The sequence below is a fragment of the Callionymus lyra genome, chromosome 8 (assembly GCF_982586985.1).
Source record: "Callionymus lyra chromosome 8, fCalLyr1.hap1.1, whole genome shotgun sequence".
Taxonomy (NCBI): domain Eukaryota; kingdom Metazoa; phylum Chordata; class Actinopteri; order Syngnathiformes; family Callionymidae; genus Callionymus; species Callionymus lyra.
In genome coordinates, this window is record NC_141825.1 from 18,117,385 (window position 1) to 18,132,896 (window position 15,512).

Consider the following 15,512-nt stretch of genomic DNA (forward strand, 5'->3'; position numbering starts at 1 on the left):
CTTAATCATACTTGCACTTAGACAAGTATACATAGACACCTCATCGACTGTAGACAGATGTGTATAAAGCGCCGCCATCTTGGTACAGTGTCATCAGAGGCAGCGACGCATTAACGATTGCAGGGAAAGATGTTCTTCTCAATCTTAAAATACAATTATTCGCTGAATTCTGGACCAATTTTCAAATGGTTTGGCTAGTTCAAATCATCATACATGAAGCTAGGATACAGGGGGCTTGGATATTAATAATAATAAAAAAGATTCCTTCTGATAATTTAGCAACTATGGCTAGACCTTGGATATTTCCTTGCCATAGAAGCTGCCATTTGAAAGAAATGTTCTGAAAAACAAGCCTCCACAAATAAGAACTTCTGTAATATTTTGGTTTTATTTATGTCTGTCTCTCTAGCAAATTAGCAAACAATTAGTGAAAGTGTAAACAATTCATTCCTCTATAGATGTAATGCACTGTAGGAAAGAGTGGCACTGTACCAAGATGGCCGCCCTGTATACACACTGCTCTAGTGGGCGGCAGCAGTCGATCCTTAAAACCAGGGGTCTCCAAACCGGTCCTCAAAGGGCCGGGGTGGTGCAGGTTTTTGTTCCAACCGATCAAGCATGTACAGTTTAACCAATGAGGTTTCAGCTTAAACAAGCAACACTAGACTGTCAATCAACTGATTACACTCTGAAGACTCCTGAGTGGGTTAAGGGGAGGGCTCTTTATTAGTTGGAACAAAAACCTGCACCACCCCGGCCCTTTGAGGATCGGTTTGGAGACCCCTGCTTAAAACTCTTCACTGGCTGCCAGCTTCATTCAGGATCAATTTTAAAAGTCTGGTTCTTACTTTCAGAGCTATTCATGCTCAGGCTCCTGCTTACATCAGTGATCTGATCCAGCCTCACGGCGTACTCATACTCTATGGAAGTAAACCATGTCTGAAGCATCCGAGGAACAATGAGTTAGTTTTTCCTCCACAAGTCTTCACGATGACAAACCGATCCAATATAAGAACTTCTGGCTGATACCAATATCGGGTATATTTTAAAGCCATTATTGCGAAACATTTCAAAGAAGGAAAAAAAATGTGAGAATTTTTTCCTGCCGCAATGTTTATCATCGTCCACATTACTGATGCTAACAAAAGAGGATAATAACTGTTTTTCAAGAGGGTGTTATCTTAATACTAAATATCGTGGAAGTTGCACATCTTTCCACTGATAAAGTGTTTTTTTATTTATTTGTAACCGTGATTCTCATTTATTAGCCTTATTCTGATGCTAGTCGTTGGTTAAATCTGAAAAGCTAGGTGTTCATCTGCCAAGTTAAGGCTGAATTTATGAATATGTTATATTAACCTTTTTTATATAACAAACACATCTTGTGTTTTCTGTGTGTGAAAATATATTGTTACGTAAGTGTACGTCAGATATTATTCTGCCTTTTTTCTTCCTGATTTGCTTCTTTCTGCTCCTCAGTCTGGTTCTCTACATGTTTCTGAATGATGTATCTTCATGTCTTTTTTCAAATATTTTCTCCCCCCAAAAAAATTGTCAATAATCTCCCTTTTAATATCCTTTCTGGTCACATCACCAACTGCTTCAATTCGATAATGATGTATCCTATTTGACAAGCCAGAGAACACAGTGGATGTTTCTAAATGTCTCCCATCTTTCTGAGCAAAAGCAAAAAACATTGCTACACTTGTAAATGCAAAAAAAAATGGAATGCTTTTATTTTGTTACGTGTTCTGTTATTTTGAAAACCTTTAACCGGAAAGTAATTGTTGCTTTCCGCGCGAGTGTCAAAAGGCAGAAAAGGTTACATTTACGACCAGAAATGCCCACTTGGCCACCCAAAGAGGTGCTCCATTTTAAATTCAATATAAAATATGAAGCCTTTTATATTCAGCATTACTGTGCCACCAGACAAAACCAAACGAGTACCTAGTTAATTAATCATACTTGCACATAGATTTATACATAGACGATCATACTTGCATAAACGATCAGGTGACGTCATCACTGCTGCATCAGTTTAGACATTTTCATGACAGAGTATCAACTTTGATTTAATGTCTGGAGTTTAAACATCTTAAACTACATCTCACGATCAATCAGTAGATTCTGAAGGATGTAAACAGAAACGATAGTTTACTGTGATGGTCTGATGCTCTGGGTAGTTTTGGGTACTCTAATATTTAAAAATAGTTGAATGACTCTTATACCGTGACTTGAGGTGTTTTGTGTGATTTTTATTTTCACTGTAAAAGTTCTTGGGGATGGTGTGAACGTGCTACATATCGCGCTGGTTATGGTGGGGGGCGAATTACGGTAGAAAAACAAAGTTAAAGTTATTTTATTTACAAAGCCGTCATAACACATCATATTTCATTATCCGAAACCTGATTCATTACCTCATCGATATCCATCCTTCATTCATCAATGGATGTCTTGAAACAGAAAATTCGTCCAACTGCTGCAAACCGGGACATGGCAACTTTTACGACGTTTAGCAAGATTTCGTGGGAAATGGTCTCCTGTCAGGCTAAACACTACCACTTTAGTCCACTGGCGTCGCTAGACTTAAACATCGCTTAGAGCTGCTTTGAGATGATTTTAAAACAAAGTTGATACTTTGTCATGAAAATATCTAAACTGATGCATCGTTTATGCATGCAAGTGTGATCAAGTATCTCGGTACTCGTGTGGATAATGGGTCTCTTCACCAAAGTATGCGTTGCGTGAAAGCTTTTAATTTGCTACTGCAACTGCTTCCATGGTGCTGTATCCAGGTCATTGGAGAAGTGATCACAAGAGAACATGGTTTCCTCAGCATCTAATTTGGTTCCTTTGATCTTTTTAGGCATAACTCTGGGTCTATGATGTTATGCGTGGAGTGTCATTCCACTGGATCTAGGACAGTCACCAGAAAAAACTGAGGCCACCAGATAATGGATCTATTTTCGAAAGTTCAGTTCCCTGTCAGGTTATGCTAGGCATGCACTGTAAAGCAGCACAAGGCACACTTGTGTGATTTGATGCACACGCATAAAAAAGTGTGAGCAGCAAAACACAAAAGCCAAATCAAGGCATTGAAGGACACCAGGACTACACACCACAGACGAGCAAATTTTTTTTTTTACTCCTGCTGCATCGTAAACGTGTGAGCTGACCGGTGGAAATCCATGCGTTATCCAGAGACATTGATGGTTCACTCTTCGAATCACATCATAAACACAGAGTTTTGCTAAAAAAGTAAAGGGAACGGACGTAAATGTCGATGAAATGTAATGTAAAATATTGTTTCTGGCTCCCTCGTGAGTCATATTAGTGTAACTGCAATGTTGCAATTGTTTTTGGTTCTCACGAGCCACGTGTGTATTTGTTTACAAACTACCTTTCTAGTAACTTGAGAAACTCTTTCAGTACTTCATTTAAAAACACATTCTCTGATCCACCTCTGCATAAAAAGTGTGGTGGTCAGAGTCTTACCATGAAGATAATGTCGGTGACTATGATGGTGTTGGTGGTTTATCTGTCATGTCGCTGTTCATTATATTTTACTTTTTGACTGCTTTTATAACTTTTAAAAAACATCCACCCAAGCTATACATTCACTTTAAAATTGTTTATGATTGTGTGAATGCTCATAAGTATTTACAGTATTGAGATCCTGTTTCTCTTTATGTCTTATTATTTTACTTCTTCTGACCTGAACTTTGTGCTGCATCTCCTCCTACAAATTGTATCCGATTGGAACCGTTCAAATTTTTATCAATGAATGGGAAAATTTCTTCAACTCATGTCTCCACTTTGACCTTCAGGTACATTCATCTACTAGAAACCTCAACTTTTATTAACACACGACTACTATTTACAATTCTTTTATGGGATGTTTACAGATTCAGCAGAGTCAGCATTCACACTCACGTTTTTTGGAAATGCACATTTTCTAGTTTTATTTGACAAACACTTTATTGAAATATGAACCATAATAATTATGGATAATTACTACTTAAGTACTACTTCATTGTCATTTTAAAAGAATGATCTGTACTAGTACACTGAGACCGACAACCAATCACACGCTGACACACACAGTTTCAATGCAATCTTGTTTCTCTCTTCCATTACAAACACCAAGAACACATACACTTTAATTTAAAGAACACCGTAAATCAATTATAATGACCTTTATGGTATTTTTTTACATTTGTTACCCAGTTATGCGTCTGTATAGACAAGAATCAATTTATCCATCGTTGTGTCGGCTCCGGGTTTCGGTCAGGATTCATTACCTCTCTGATTCCTGAGTGGTTCGATCTAGTTCACTTCCACGCTCACGGAACGAGGGCAGATGATCAGTGGGTGAGAGATCTTGTCCCGCTCACATAACCCGGGAGAGAAGTAGGGAAAGACCCGCTCTGTGAATTTGTCCTTAAATCGGTGAATCTGTGTCGAATCGTCCGCATTAGTGAAAACGACTTTCCCCTTGTCGTAGTCCAGCTGGATGGTGATCCTGCTAGGTCTCGTCTTCAGGGCCAGCTTGGTAGGGGGGTATGTCTGAGCCCAGAGTGAGTCGTTGCGTCGACCGATGATCCAGAACCCTTCTGCCGGACTTGGGAACTCTGTGGTTTTCCGCTTGATCGACTCGTTGACGACTCCTATGTACCAGTCTTTGCCCTGACCCACTTCCACAGTCCAGCTGTGTTTACCGGAAATGTAGCCGGCAGCTCCCAGGACGCACAGTCCGCCCATGCAGCGCTCCATGTTGTTCGGTACTTGCTGTTTGCTGGCGTACTGAACCCTGGTCAGCTCCTCCGAGAACCTGAGATTTGGATGAGCAGTGTTTGGGTCCAGGGTGACCGGCACTGAAAGAAACAAAGAGTCAATACAAGTCATCGTCAAAGCTGTCGGGGGTCACACCACACTTCTGTTCTTTTGACTGACCGTTCCGGACCACCGCCACCATGCTCTTCCAGATCCTAAACTTTATGGACGAAAGGTTCTTGGCGGAGTCGATGAGAATGTCTCGGATGCACTCGGGGTCTGCGATGTTGCTCTTGACTCTGAAAGATACAGGTTCAGTCAGTGTGTTGTGAAATCAAACCAAATCTGGCCCGCCAAGTCATTTAATCTGGCCCGTCAAGTCATTTAATCTGGCCCGTTGGATGGTTTTCTCAAAATAAAAAAAGTGGATTAAAGTTCATGTTGATTTGGTGACCTATAAACATCAAAGTGATTAAGGTTAAATAAGGAACCAAGATTATAAATATCCAATTCCAGACTTCCAATTAAAGTAAATCTGGGGTCAAAGTAAGGAAGTTGATATGTAAGTATAATATTCCAGGTTAGAGTACGTTTGGTAAATAAGATATGTATGCACTTATCTGATGCACCATACATTTCCTACCTTATCTCTTTAATTAATTCCAGTCTTTGTGCTCGTATAATGTACCTCTTCATTTGTCAGAATCAATACATAGATTATAGGTTGATTTAACTTTAATGCCAAAAAAATGTAATGTCTTTCAATGAAGAAAGAAAAGTTATTGACCGTCACCACGGTCTTACTTACCCTTTCTTGGTAGACTTGTAGTCCTAAAGTTAAACAAAAGAAGAGTCAAAGAAATTCTACACTTGCACTTTAAAATGTGTTTTAAATCGACAGCAAAGGGACGCTAGCTGTCGTATTTGGATTAGATTACATTACATTAGATAACATTTATCAATTCCTCTGGAGATTGAATTTAAACTGTAAAACAAATAAATGTGACAAATCAAACCAAAAACCCCAAATTACTCTGAACATCATAACTTTTTTTTTTTTGACAATGGCCATAATGTATTATTTTAAGTCGGTTCTTTGAGATACTATTACTATAAAATATTGTTTTTGTGTATAAGAGTGGGCAAAGTGCTGGAAATAGAATCTTGGGCTCTTGACCTTGAACGTTATAATAATGTCTAAACAAGAACAAAGTCTCAATTTGTCTCAAGCATTGACCAACACAACTTTGGCAAACTCTTCTTGGTGGGACTGGTGGATAAATCTATTTGTTATTAGCAATTAGCAACACATAACTCTTGTTAAATTGCACCAAAGTCCTGTTGTTTCATTTGAAGTCTCATTGATAAGAACTTCAGGTGAATCAAGGTTAAGGGTCTGCAGCTGAAAAGGGTATTTCCACCAAAGAAACAAAACATAACCGGTGCTAACAAACCAAGAGCAACAGACTAGTTGAGACCAGTTAACATACCAGCAAAAACGGTAAATCTTTTTCTGCAAGTGCTTTTTCCGTATCGCTGATGATGATCTTCAGGCTCTTGATCTGGTTCTTGATGTCTTCCAGTTTCTTGCCCATCACCTGCGTTTTCACTTCCTCCTCCTGTTGAAGCTGCTTCAGGTGATTCTTCTCCTGGTCGTCCAGGAACTGGTGCAGCTTTTTAAACTCTTCTTTAATTTCCTCCTCGATCAGCTGCTCTTGGGTCTAAAGTATGAACCACATTGAGTTAGATGGAAAGATTTACGCTGAATTATCTCATGGAACTGTGTGTAAAACAAAAAAGAGAGAAATTACCTTAATGTATTTCTTTGTTACCTCCCACTCCTCCTTTGTCTTGGTCATTTCTTTAAGCTTCTTGTTTAATGAGTCCAACTTCTCTGAAATTTCTGTCTGGAAGAACAAATCAGCCGGTCAGGTCCGGAAGAGAATTTCCCTGCTATCACCTTCCTTGTCTACTTGTAGAAAGTTAAATGATTCTAAATTCAGTTGACGTGGCCAACCTGCACGTTCCTACACTCACTTTTGTTTGATGCTTTGGCTGTCGACAGAGGTTTACAGAGGTATACAAGGGATTGAATTATTGGGGTTCAGACTGGCGGAAGCCAACCATGAGACCAAGCTTAAAGCTGTCATGGTAGCACTCAGTATTCACCTCAAAACAAGAAGTGTGGATCAAAATTTGGTCTACTTTACTAAGGTTGCCGTTGCAATATTGGCCTACAAGTCTTAACAGACCATCACTTTCGCACAGTACTTCTATGAGCTTGTTATAGGGTTAGGTCTTATTGTGTGGTGGATGCAGTTGGAGGCGGGGAAAGTTAAAGCATTTACTCTGATTCTAAGTTCTCACGATGTAATGACCTTTTATGCTTTTTTTTTCCTTGTGCATCAAGAGATCGATTTACGAAATTTGACTGCAAGTCCATTTTGGCACTTAAAAGCAGAGAAATCTTCTCAAAAAAATGTGACTAAAATAAAATTTAAACAATACAAACCTCACTTTTGTTCAGCGTTGAGACAATGTTCATATATTTAAATTATAATTCGATGCTTTTTTTTAGGAATTAGCTAACTTTACATTGAAAAGTAGACTTATATCTCTTGTCTTCTATCTTTTCTATTCTTACATTGAAACCAGAGAGGTTAGTTCGAAGAATGTAGACGGACGGATGGACAGACTTTATTAATGTATTAGTTTTTCCCAGATTTGTTAGTTGTTATATTGTATTTTGTTAAAATCGGAATATTTATATCTATTACAGACCATCATTTTTGTTGCCAATATTACATATCACAAGGTTATATTAGATAAGAATCACTGGCATGACTGTGATCTCACTCATGTAACTGGATCGTTGACAGTTCAGTCAAGCAGGCCGACAAAACATAGTGAAGACTTTGAACTTGAGAGGTCGGACGGTCTATACTCACCCTCTTTTGTCGGGCGGCCTCCTCCAGCGGGCTGCAGTCGTGGACCTTGTGTTGTCGTGTCGTTTGGCAGACCAGACATATGGGCTCCTCGTCCTTCTGACAGAAGATCTTCAGCTTCTCCCTGTGGAGCGGACAGGTGTCCTGGCTGTGGTTCTGCACTTTGAACTGGTCCGCGGCGATCTTCAGCGCAAGGTTGATGGGCGGCCTGGAGGGCGCCGACAACACCCCGCACACCGGACATTCCCTGCTCTCCTTGGAGTCCCAGAAGTTCTTCAGGCACACCCTGCAGATGTTGTGTCCGCACTGAAGCCGGACGGGGAAGATGTAAATATCCGTGCACTGAGGACACTGCACCTCTTCTCTGGCGATGAGATCCGATGCCATCGCGAGGAAAACCTTCCTGTAAATGTGAAGTTACAGGAACATTTGCTTCTGACTCAGGGCGGAACTTCAGTGACAGGAAATGTTGAGGAACTTGAAGGACAGGTTCAGACCATCGAGTGACAGAAATGCTGCTGCTCACGATTTTATATACTCACATGACCTCTTTGACACACGTCTGCAACAACCACACAACTTTAGGGATCAACACAATCTAACATTCAAATATATATACTTTTTTTACATTATCCCTGTGAGGTGAAATTCCGACCCAACCCTTTCACCAACTCTTTAACACAACTTAATCCCCTCACATTCCTCTCGTACATAGACAGATAATTGTCCTGTAATAACATGTTTGATTTTATTCCAGTTGATAGAAACAGTCCAACACTTCTTTTTTCTGGAGATGAAATCTTGTTTACCATAACCCCACCCACTCTTCTGTGATTGGTCAAGCGTCGAGGTTTGTCACCGCGCGTCATCAACCCCGGAAGTCTCCACCTCAGAGGGACTCTTTGTATAAACAAAGCGGGGCCTGATTACAGCTCTTGTTCGCTGAGATGTCAGACGGGGGAGAACTTTATAAAGTAATAACTTAAAAACATGGTCATATTGAGGGACTTGCTGCATCTTGAAAAAGAAGACTTCAACATTTGAAACACATGTGAGGCGACATGGGTTTTCAAATAAGTTGATCTTTAAGGGGAACTTCTCGTTGTCATCTTAAGCTGCTGAGGTTTCGTGATGAGATAACACTCTCTCCTTTATTTTCTTTGCCTCTGCTCTTCTGTTAAGATGAAACCTCAAATCATTTTTAATCTGAGTTCTGAAAATGATGATACTGCTGCTTAAGCACATATGAAAGTTTGTAAGTGATGATTTTTACTTCATGCAAAAATACTTGATTTGTTTTTTCTAATTAATGTCTGTCCTCATTTTCTATCAACTGGTATTTTGATTATATCAAATGACATTTACCTTTTTTAAAGATGGCAACTGCTAAAAAAAATACACTTTTTTTATTTCTAATGTGGACATTTCGGAAGAAATGGAAATGAGATAAAGATGCGATTGAGATTGAGTTTTATAAAATTTCTCAAAGAAAACAAGTATTTTCTTGCAGGTTAAAGACCCACAGGAAAAAAATTTTCTACTTCATGCTTCAAAAGAGATCCCAGCTACTTTGGGTGAGAGACAGGGAAACCTATTATATTTTATTTCTCAACCATAATAGCTGCCAGTTCTTAAGTTAATGTGTCAGGTGTGTGTAGATCTGCCGGTCAGATTAGTTTCTGCACCAATAGAGATTTTTACAGACACAACCTGATGTGACCTGAAAAGTCATTGACTCCACCTGGTGTTATTAAATATGTCCTCACTTAAATATTAGTGTGTGTGTGTGTGTGTCGGCCTGTCTTATAGACTCACAAACAGCTTGAAAATAAGCATGAAGACATTGAAGGTCTGTGGGAGGGGAAACCACAGATGCATGATTGGAAAGATAGCGCAAAGAGGCAGAAGACCCCATGAAAATTCAAATTTTAAGACATTTAAACCATATGTATTAGATAATAAGTAAAGGTGATATTCAGAATTGTATTAATTGTAAAGGGGACAAGACCCCCTTAAACCCTCCTATTAATTAACTCCACTGACAATTCAAATTGGTCTAATTTGAATGAAATGCCTTCATAATATTTTTTGGTTATTGAGTTTTTCAAATTAATTTTTGTATCATCCTTTCATTGTCATCTTTGTCATTTGTATTTAAGAAGTTTCAGGCCTTTTTTATCAGTCACTTAAGGCAAACCTTACTTACTCAGGGATTGTCCCTCATTTCAGCTATTTTTCTAAATAATATCTAAATAATGTTTTTACATAAAAACCCATAATTTTGTCTTAAAGGGCAACTAATGTGAAAACTCAACTCTCTTGACTCACATGTTTCAAATGTTGAAGTCTTTCTCTCCAAGATGCAGTAATTTCCTTATCATGCCCATGTTTTACACTTATTACTTACTCGCCTCTGAAATCTAGGCGAACGAGAGGTTACGAGAGCGGAGTCCCTTATAATTTATATTATAGACAAAATAATGGCTTCACTCCCCCTCCAGCCAGCTGTAATCACACCCTGCTTTGTTTATACAACGAGTCCCTTGGAGGTGGCGACTTCTGGGTTTGATGACACATGGTGACAAACCTCGATGCTTGACCAATCACAACAGAGTGGGTGTGGTTATGATAAACAAGATTTCATCTTCAGAAAAGTGTTTTCAGTGGGCGGGGCTTATGATAATTTCCTAATGTAAATAATTCAATGAAAAGAGAGTTTTGTACAAACAGACACATACTGATGATGCAATAGAAACAAAGATCTATTTAAGAAACACTTGAATCAACACATTAGTTGAACTTGAATGTTAACACAAGTGGATAATAATGTTATAATAATATGCTGCAAGTGTGTGAAGTAGTAAATGTTGAACAAACCTTTTAAAAAATAATTTTGTCTCCACTTGACATTTATTCTGAAGCTTTTGCTGAAGCCTGAAGACAAAAACTTTCTGGCTCTGGTGTGACAACAGCAACGATCCAATGATTCTGCACTGCAGCTGGTTTGACTTCCAGTTTTCCACGCGAGAGAGACACTGAGGTATTCAGTCTGACTCGCACCTGAGGAGTGGATCCAGAGAGAGAGACTTCAGGCAGAATGAGAGTCAAATCCCAGCTGCTGATCTACCTGCTGGTGGCTGTGACTCTCTGGTCCAGGCAGCCTCTGCAGGGTGAGTTTGAATTTCAGCTTTATCTTCTTGATAGTTTCTACACTCTGCTCTTCAGACGTGTCTGCTGGTCAGAATCCTCCCGGCTCCACAGATTTAAATGAAAACCTGATGTTTGAGGTATTTTTTCTTCAGCTTCAGAAGATAAATCTTAGTCACGGCTCATGCAAAGTTCATCTTTTTTATCTCGCAGTTTCTGTTGGGCGGGATCGGACTGAACCGGGACGACAACATCGTCCTGCTGGACGAGGAGATGGCGTCCACGCGACCGGGTCGAGCTCTGCTGGCGCAGATCAACGACAACATTCCCAGAGATCCCGGCTCCACCATGCGGATGGTGAACACGCTGAAAGAGTCGGAGGGTCGCCCGCTGACCCGGGATCAGTTTCAGGGCCTCGTGCTCAGCTCGGTGTACTCGGCCTACCAGGCCCGGCACCAAGAGGGCGCCGAGGAGCAGCACGTCTGGGCTGAGGTCCTCCTGCAGCTGGTCAACGTCACCGTCCGTGAACTACGTGGGAATTATCTCCGGATCAATCCCGTCAAATGAATTCAAAAGGTCGATGAAACTTTTTGAATATAAACTTTATTCAAAATAACATCTATTATAAAAGTCTGTGCAAATCCAAGCTGAGAGACGCTTTCATCTTTTCTTTGTGATCCTGGTCGGGCACTTGGTCTTGACCTTGACTTCAGTCTCCTCGAGTGAGGCCAGTTTTTTCTTCGGTTTTGTGTTTGTGGCTCCTTTTCTGTTGGTCGTCTGTCGACCCCTGGTTTGACCCCGAGGACCCTCCAAAGTCTCCTCCTGCTTTGACGACTCGCTTTCCATCAACGACTTGTCTCTGCTCCAAACCAAGGCGGTCGAACCTGCGGGCCAAAAACATCGTCTCATTAATATCCTAGCTTGATTCAACCCTTGTGATATCTCGGGGTCAAGGTGACCCGGTGCCCGAAAACAAACGTGTTCGTGGTATCCATTGTGTTGTCTTTTGGTCAAGGTGAATGACCTCCACCAACAGGGATACCAGAAAAACATTTATTTTCGGGCACCGGGTCACCTTGACCCTGACATAACGCAAGGGTTAAAATGGATAAAGTTAAAAAACGTACCCACTTTATACGCCAGATGTTAAACTGCAATTCTGTGACTCATACAGCCATAATGCACTGCAACAGTTGAAGCTCTTGTTACAGTTGGTGTCAGCGAGATACGACTAATAATATTAGACATATTGGATATTAATAAGGTCAATGAAATCAGGTTCTTTCGTTTGCCATTTTCTTGTTATTTCGACATGCTGGGAATTCTGAGCCGTATCTAAAATACAAGTTAATAATTAAGTTAAGGATTCAGACATAAATTCTGTTTGAAGGTGAAATTCTATTCTTTTCATGCAGTGATTCAGAGTATTCTCAAGTATTAATTCAAGATTGTGAATCTTACGTACCATGAAAATTCTTCCTACCCCCAACAAAAGTGCACAGTATAAATATATATATATATATATATATATATATATATATATATATATACACATATTTGTAAGAACTTAATATTTACTTATCTAAAATATTTTACTTTATATTAACTGCAATTTTGAAATGTGTCCACAGTTTCAAAAGACTTACATGTATGTATTATAATATATCATTGTTTTCTAATATATCTTATGAACTACAATACTACAACACACCCAAAAAGATGTTGCTCTAGAAGGCTACAAATAAACATATTATAAATATCTTAACAAAACTACAGTTTTAATTTTAAGTCTCATATTGGATAGATCATTTTAAAAACATTTTTTTTAATAATAGATTTCTCTCAATAAATACAAATATTAGGAAAAAACGGTCATAAGCGGAACTGCAGACAGAAATACGAGGGTGGAAGTCCTGGGTCGAGTGTGACCTCAAATGTTCACTCACAGACTTACAGCCGGCGACGATCAGGTCGTACACAGGATGCCACGTCGCCTGAAGAGACCGAAATATACAGTCAGACTTTACATCATAAAAATATGTGTACATTTATTATCAATATCACTGTCAACTTTTTGATAAAAATGTCACATTATCTTTACATTTATTGTTACTATGTTTTCAAACATTAAACGTTACATTCGCTTCTTCTTTGACTATTAAATACTGAAGCGGAAACACTACCATCTAGTGTCGGGATGAAGAAACTACGCATGTGATATAATAATAATAATAATTTGATGTGGGGTTGATACACGACCTTACAAAAACATTTTTTGTCCAAAAGTTTTAAAAACAGAATCATTAACATAGATAATATTTGATGTAATAATTGCATGTTTTTGTTCGTAATTTCCTTTTTTTTTTGTTTAATCACCATTTTTTCATCTTAATCTTAAATCTGGACTTAATGCGTCTGGATCTGGTCACCGACCTTGATAGGAGTGAGATGCTGAAACTGTCTGTGCGGGTGCCGGATGATGTGCTGAGGCTTGGACCAGTCGGACGAAGAGTACACTCGGATCTGGTCGTACTGGTCGGTCGTGAGGAGTTTGGAACAGTCTGAAGGGTTGAAATATGCTGAGACGAAAAGAAAAAACAAGGTAAGAATGAAATCTCCTTTATATCAGTTACACAGTTGGAGGTTCACCTGAGTTCACGGCCTTGTCGTGAGGCAACTCGTGGAGGAAACTCGTCTTATCCTTGAGGTTTCTGAGGTCCCAGAGTTTCACCGTGTGATCAACGGAAGCCGTTGCCAGCAGCCAATCACAGCGGGTGTTGAACTCTGCATGAGTCACTTTGGCTTTATGCAATTTTCCACTAAAAATCTACAGAGAAAACAAACACAAATGGCAATTAGGAAAGTAAAACAACATCATGAAAATATTTACCAGATTGCCCTTTAGCAATTTTTTTTTTAGTTTTTTTTCCTTCCTTTTGTTTGCCCTTTTTATAAGCATTTATTTTTCATTGATTAAAAACAATCCCTTTTATAATATTTGGTATAGTATGTATACACAGTTATATTGTATTTAGCCTTGTGATAAAATGTCATGGCATGTTGACATTTTCTTTGGGTTTTGTTTCCTCTTTCAATCAGCTTGACGAACCCTTTTAACTCCCCTGAAAAAATGTAATCGTAAAAAAGAAATATTTCCTTTATTTCTTGTCTATACCTTTTATAATAGGCTATTTCTCTTAGTTTTATATTAAGATGTTCAGTATATTTGCTAATAACCTTTTATTGTCTTGTTTCTTACTCACTTGTGACATTTAAAATACAACAATCTCTTTGTAATGTTACCATAACTTCCAAAGAAATACAATTAAAAGCTTATAAATTATGCATTTTTTTTCACCTTCTGTCCATCCAAACCCAGAAGCGAGAGCTCCCCCATATTGTCTCCAGTCACGAGCATCTGCCGACTGACGGACACGTCCACGCAGCAGTACCAGAGGCTGCAAAATTAAAATAAAATGTCCTTTTAAAGCTCAGTTTGATTGCAACAACGCGAGTCAACGGTTTATTTAATCCATAAGTCAAACATCAGTCTTCTCTCTCCTCACCAAACGATGATGATGTTTGACTGATGTTTGACTGATGTTTGACTGATGTTTGACTGATGTTTGACTGATGTTTTGACTGATGTTTGACTGATGTTTGACTGATGTTTGACTGATGTTTGACTGATGTTTGACTGATGTTTTGACTGAGCTTCTTGTCATTTAAAAAGTCTTACTTGAGTGTGTCTGTGTAGCAAAACACTGTTATAGTGTTCCCATTGAAATCTTGGAGGGAAGTTGTGCCGCCCATAGAGGAGACGAAAAGCTGACCGGGGTTTAACGTGTTAAACTTCATGCCTGTAATGGAGTCTCCAGCACCCATCTGAGCACCGGTCACAGCACGTCGGTCAGCATCCGCTGGAACGCCAATACGATCGACAAACTCACCCCAGGTGCCACTCCAGGCAGGTGATCCTGCGGTCGAAGGGGCTGATGGATCCGCAGAAGTGATACGACCACAGAGATCGAACAAAAGGCTCCTGCAGACACTGAGAGACACAACAGGACCTCGTAAGAAAGATAAAAAGTAAGGAGAAGAAACAAGTGTAGAGCAACAAAAAAAAAAGATGAAAAAAATGCATAAAACTAAAGAAATTATAAAATGTTGTTTTGTTTTTGTCTGGGATCATTTTTTATCACATAAGCTACTACTGCGACCGACTCTTTCATCTCATCTGCGTTTCCCTCCATTTTAAACCTGAATAATAAAAATAAAAATAATAAAAAAGCTTTGACAGTCAATGCTTGGGTGAACCAGTAATAAATAAATTAGGGGGACAGAAAATAAGTTAATACAAGACAGAAAGTAGAAAGTGATTGTAAATAAATGTTTCAAAATTCCATGTAATGGCTGAAAAAAAAGTAAATTAACTGAAATAATGTACAAGTACATTTATTGATTTAATAAAATACACGATTCCAATTTATTAAAAACAAATAATAATAATAATAAAATGAAAAACATCTGGACCTCCATCCACATGCATGAATCTTTATTTCCCCCTGACATGGGTCGTTCCACTGAAGACTGTCACGTTATTATTCATCTAACTTTAGAGGACCACAGGTAAACTTATGTTGAGAC

General features: G+C 39.0%; 2 protein-coding genes and 1 pseudogene across 3 annotated transcripts; 1 reads left to right on the top strand and 2 right to left on the bottom strand.

Moving 5' to 3' along the window:
* Positions 1–3,916: 3,916 nt before the first annotated feature.
* LOC148073884 (zinc-binding protein A33-like) lies at positions 3,917–8,105 on the bottom strand. The gene is made up of 6 exons (XM_087797330.1): positions 7,722–8,105; positions 6,585–6,680; positions 6,264–6,494; positions 5,582–5,604; positions 4,954–5,072; positions 3,917–4,874 (listed from the first exon to the last, which is right to left on the bottom strand). The coding sequence occupies exons 1-6, from the start codon at positions 8,103–8,105 to the stop codon at positions 4,327–4,329; spliced, it is 1,401 nt and encodes a 466-aa protein (XP_087653456.1). The 3' UTR covers positions 3,917–4,326.
* Positions 8,106–10,429: 2,324 nt separating this feature from the next.
* LOC148073885 (protein FAM180B) lies at positions 10,430–11,456 on the top strand. The gene is made up of 3 exons (XM_087797891.1): positions 10,430–10,888; positions 10,944–11,005; positions 11,079–11,456. The coding sequence occupies exons 1-3, from the start codon at positions 10,816–10,818 to the stop codon at positions 11,430–11,432; spliced, it is 489 nt and encodes a 162-aa protein (XP_087654017.1). The 5' UTR covers positions 10,430–10,815; the 3' UTR covers positions 11,433–11,456.
* Positions 11,457–11,509: 53 nt separating this feature from the next.
* On the bottom strand, positions 11,510–15,411 carry LOC148073886 (DNA damage-binding protein 2-like; annotated as a pseudogene). The gene is made up of 6 exons (XR_015712115.1): positions 14,605–15,411; positions 14,224–14,323; positions 13,515–13,692; positions 13,299–13,444; positions 12,766–12,859; positions 11,510–11,749 (listed from the first exon to the last, which is right to left on the bottom strand). The product of XR_015712115.1 is annotated as a DNA damage-binding protein 2-like (transcript).
* Positions 15,412–15,512: the final 101 nt, after the last annotated feature.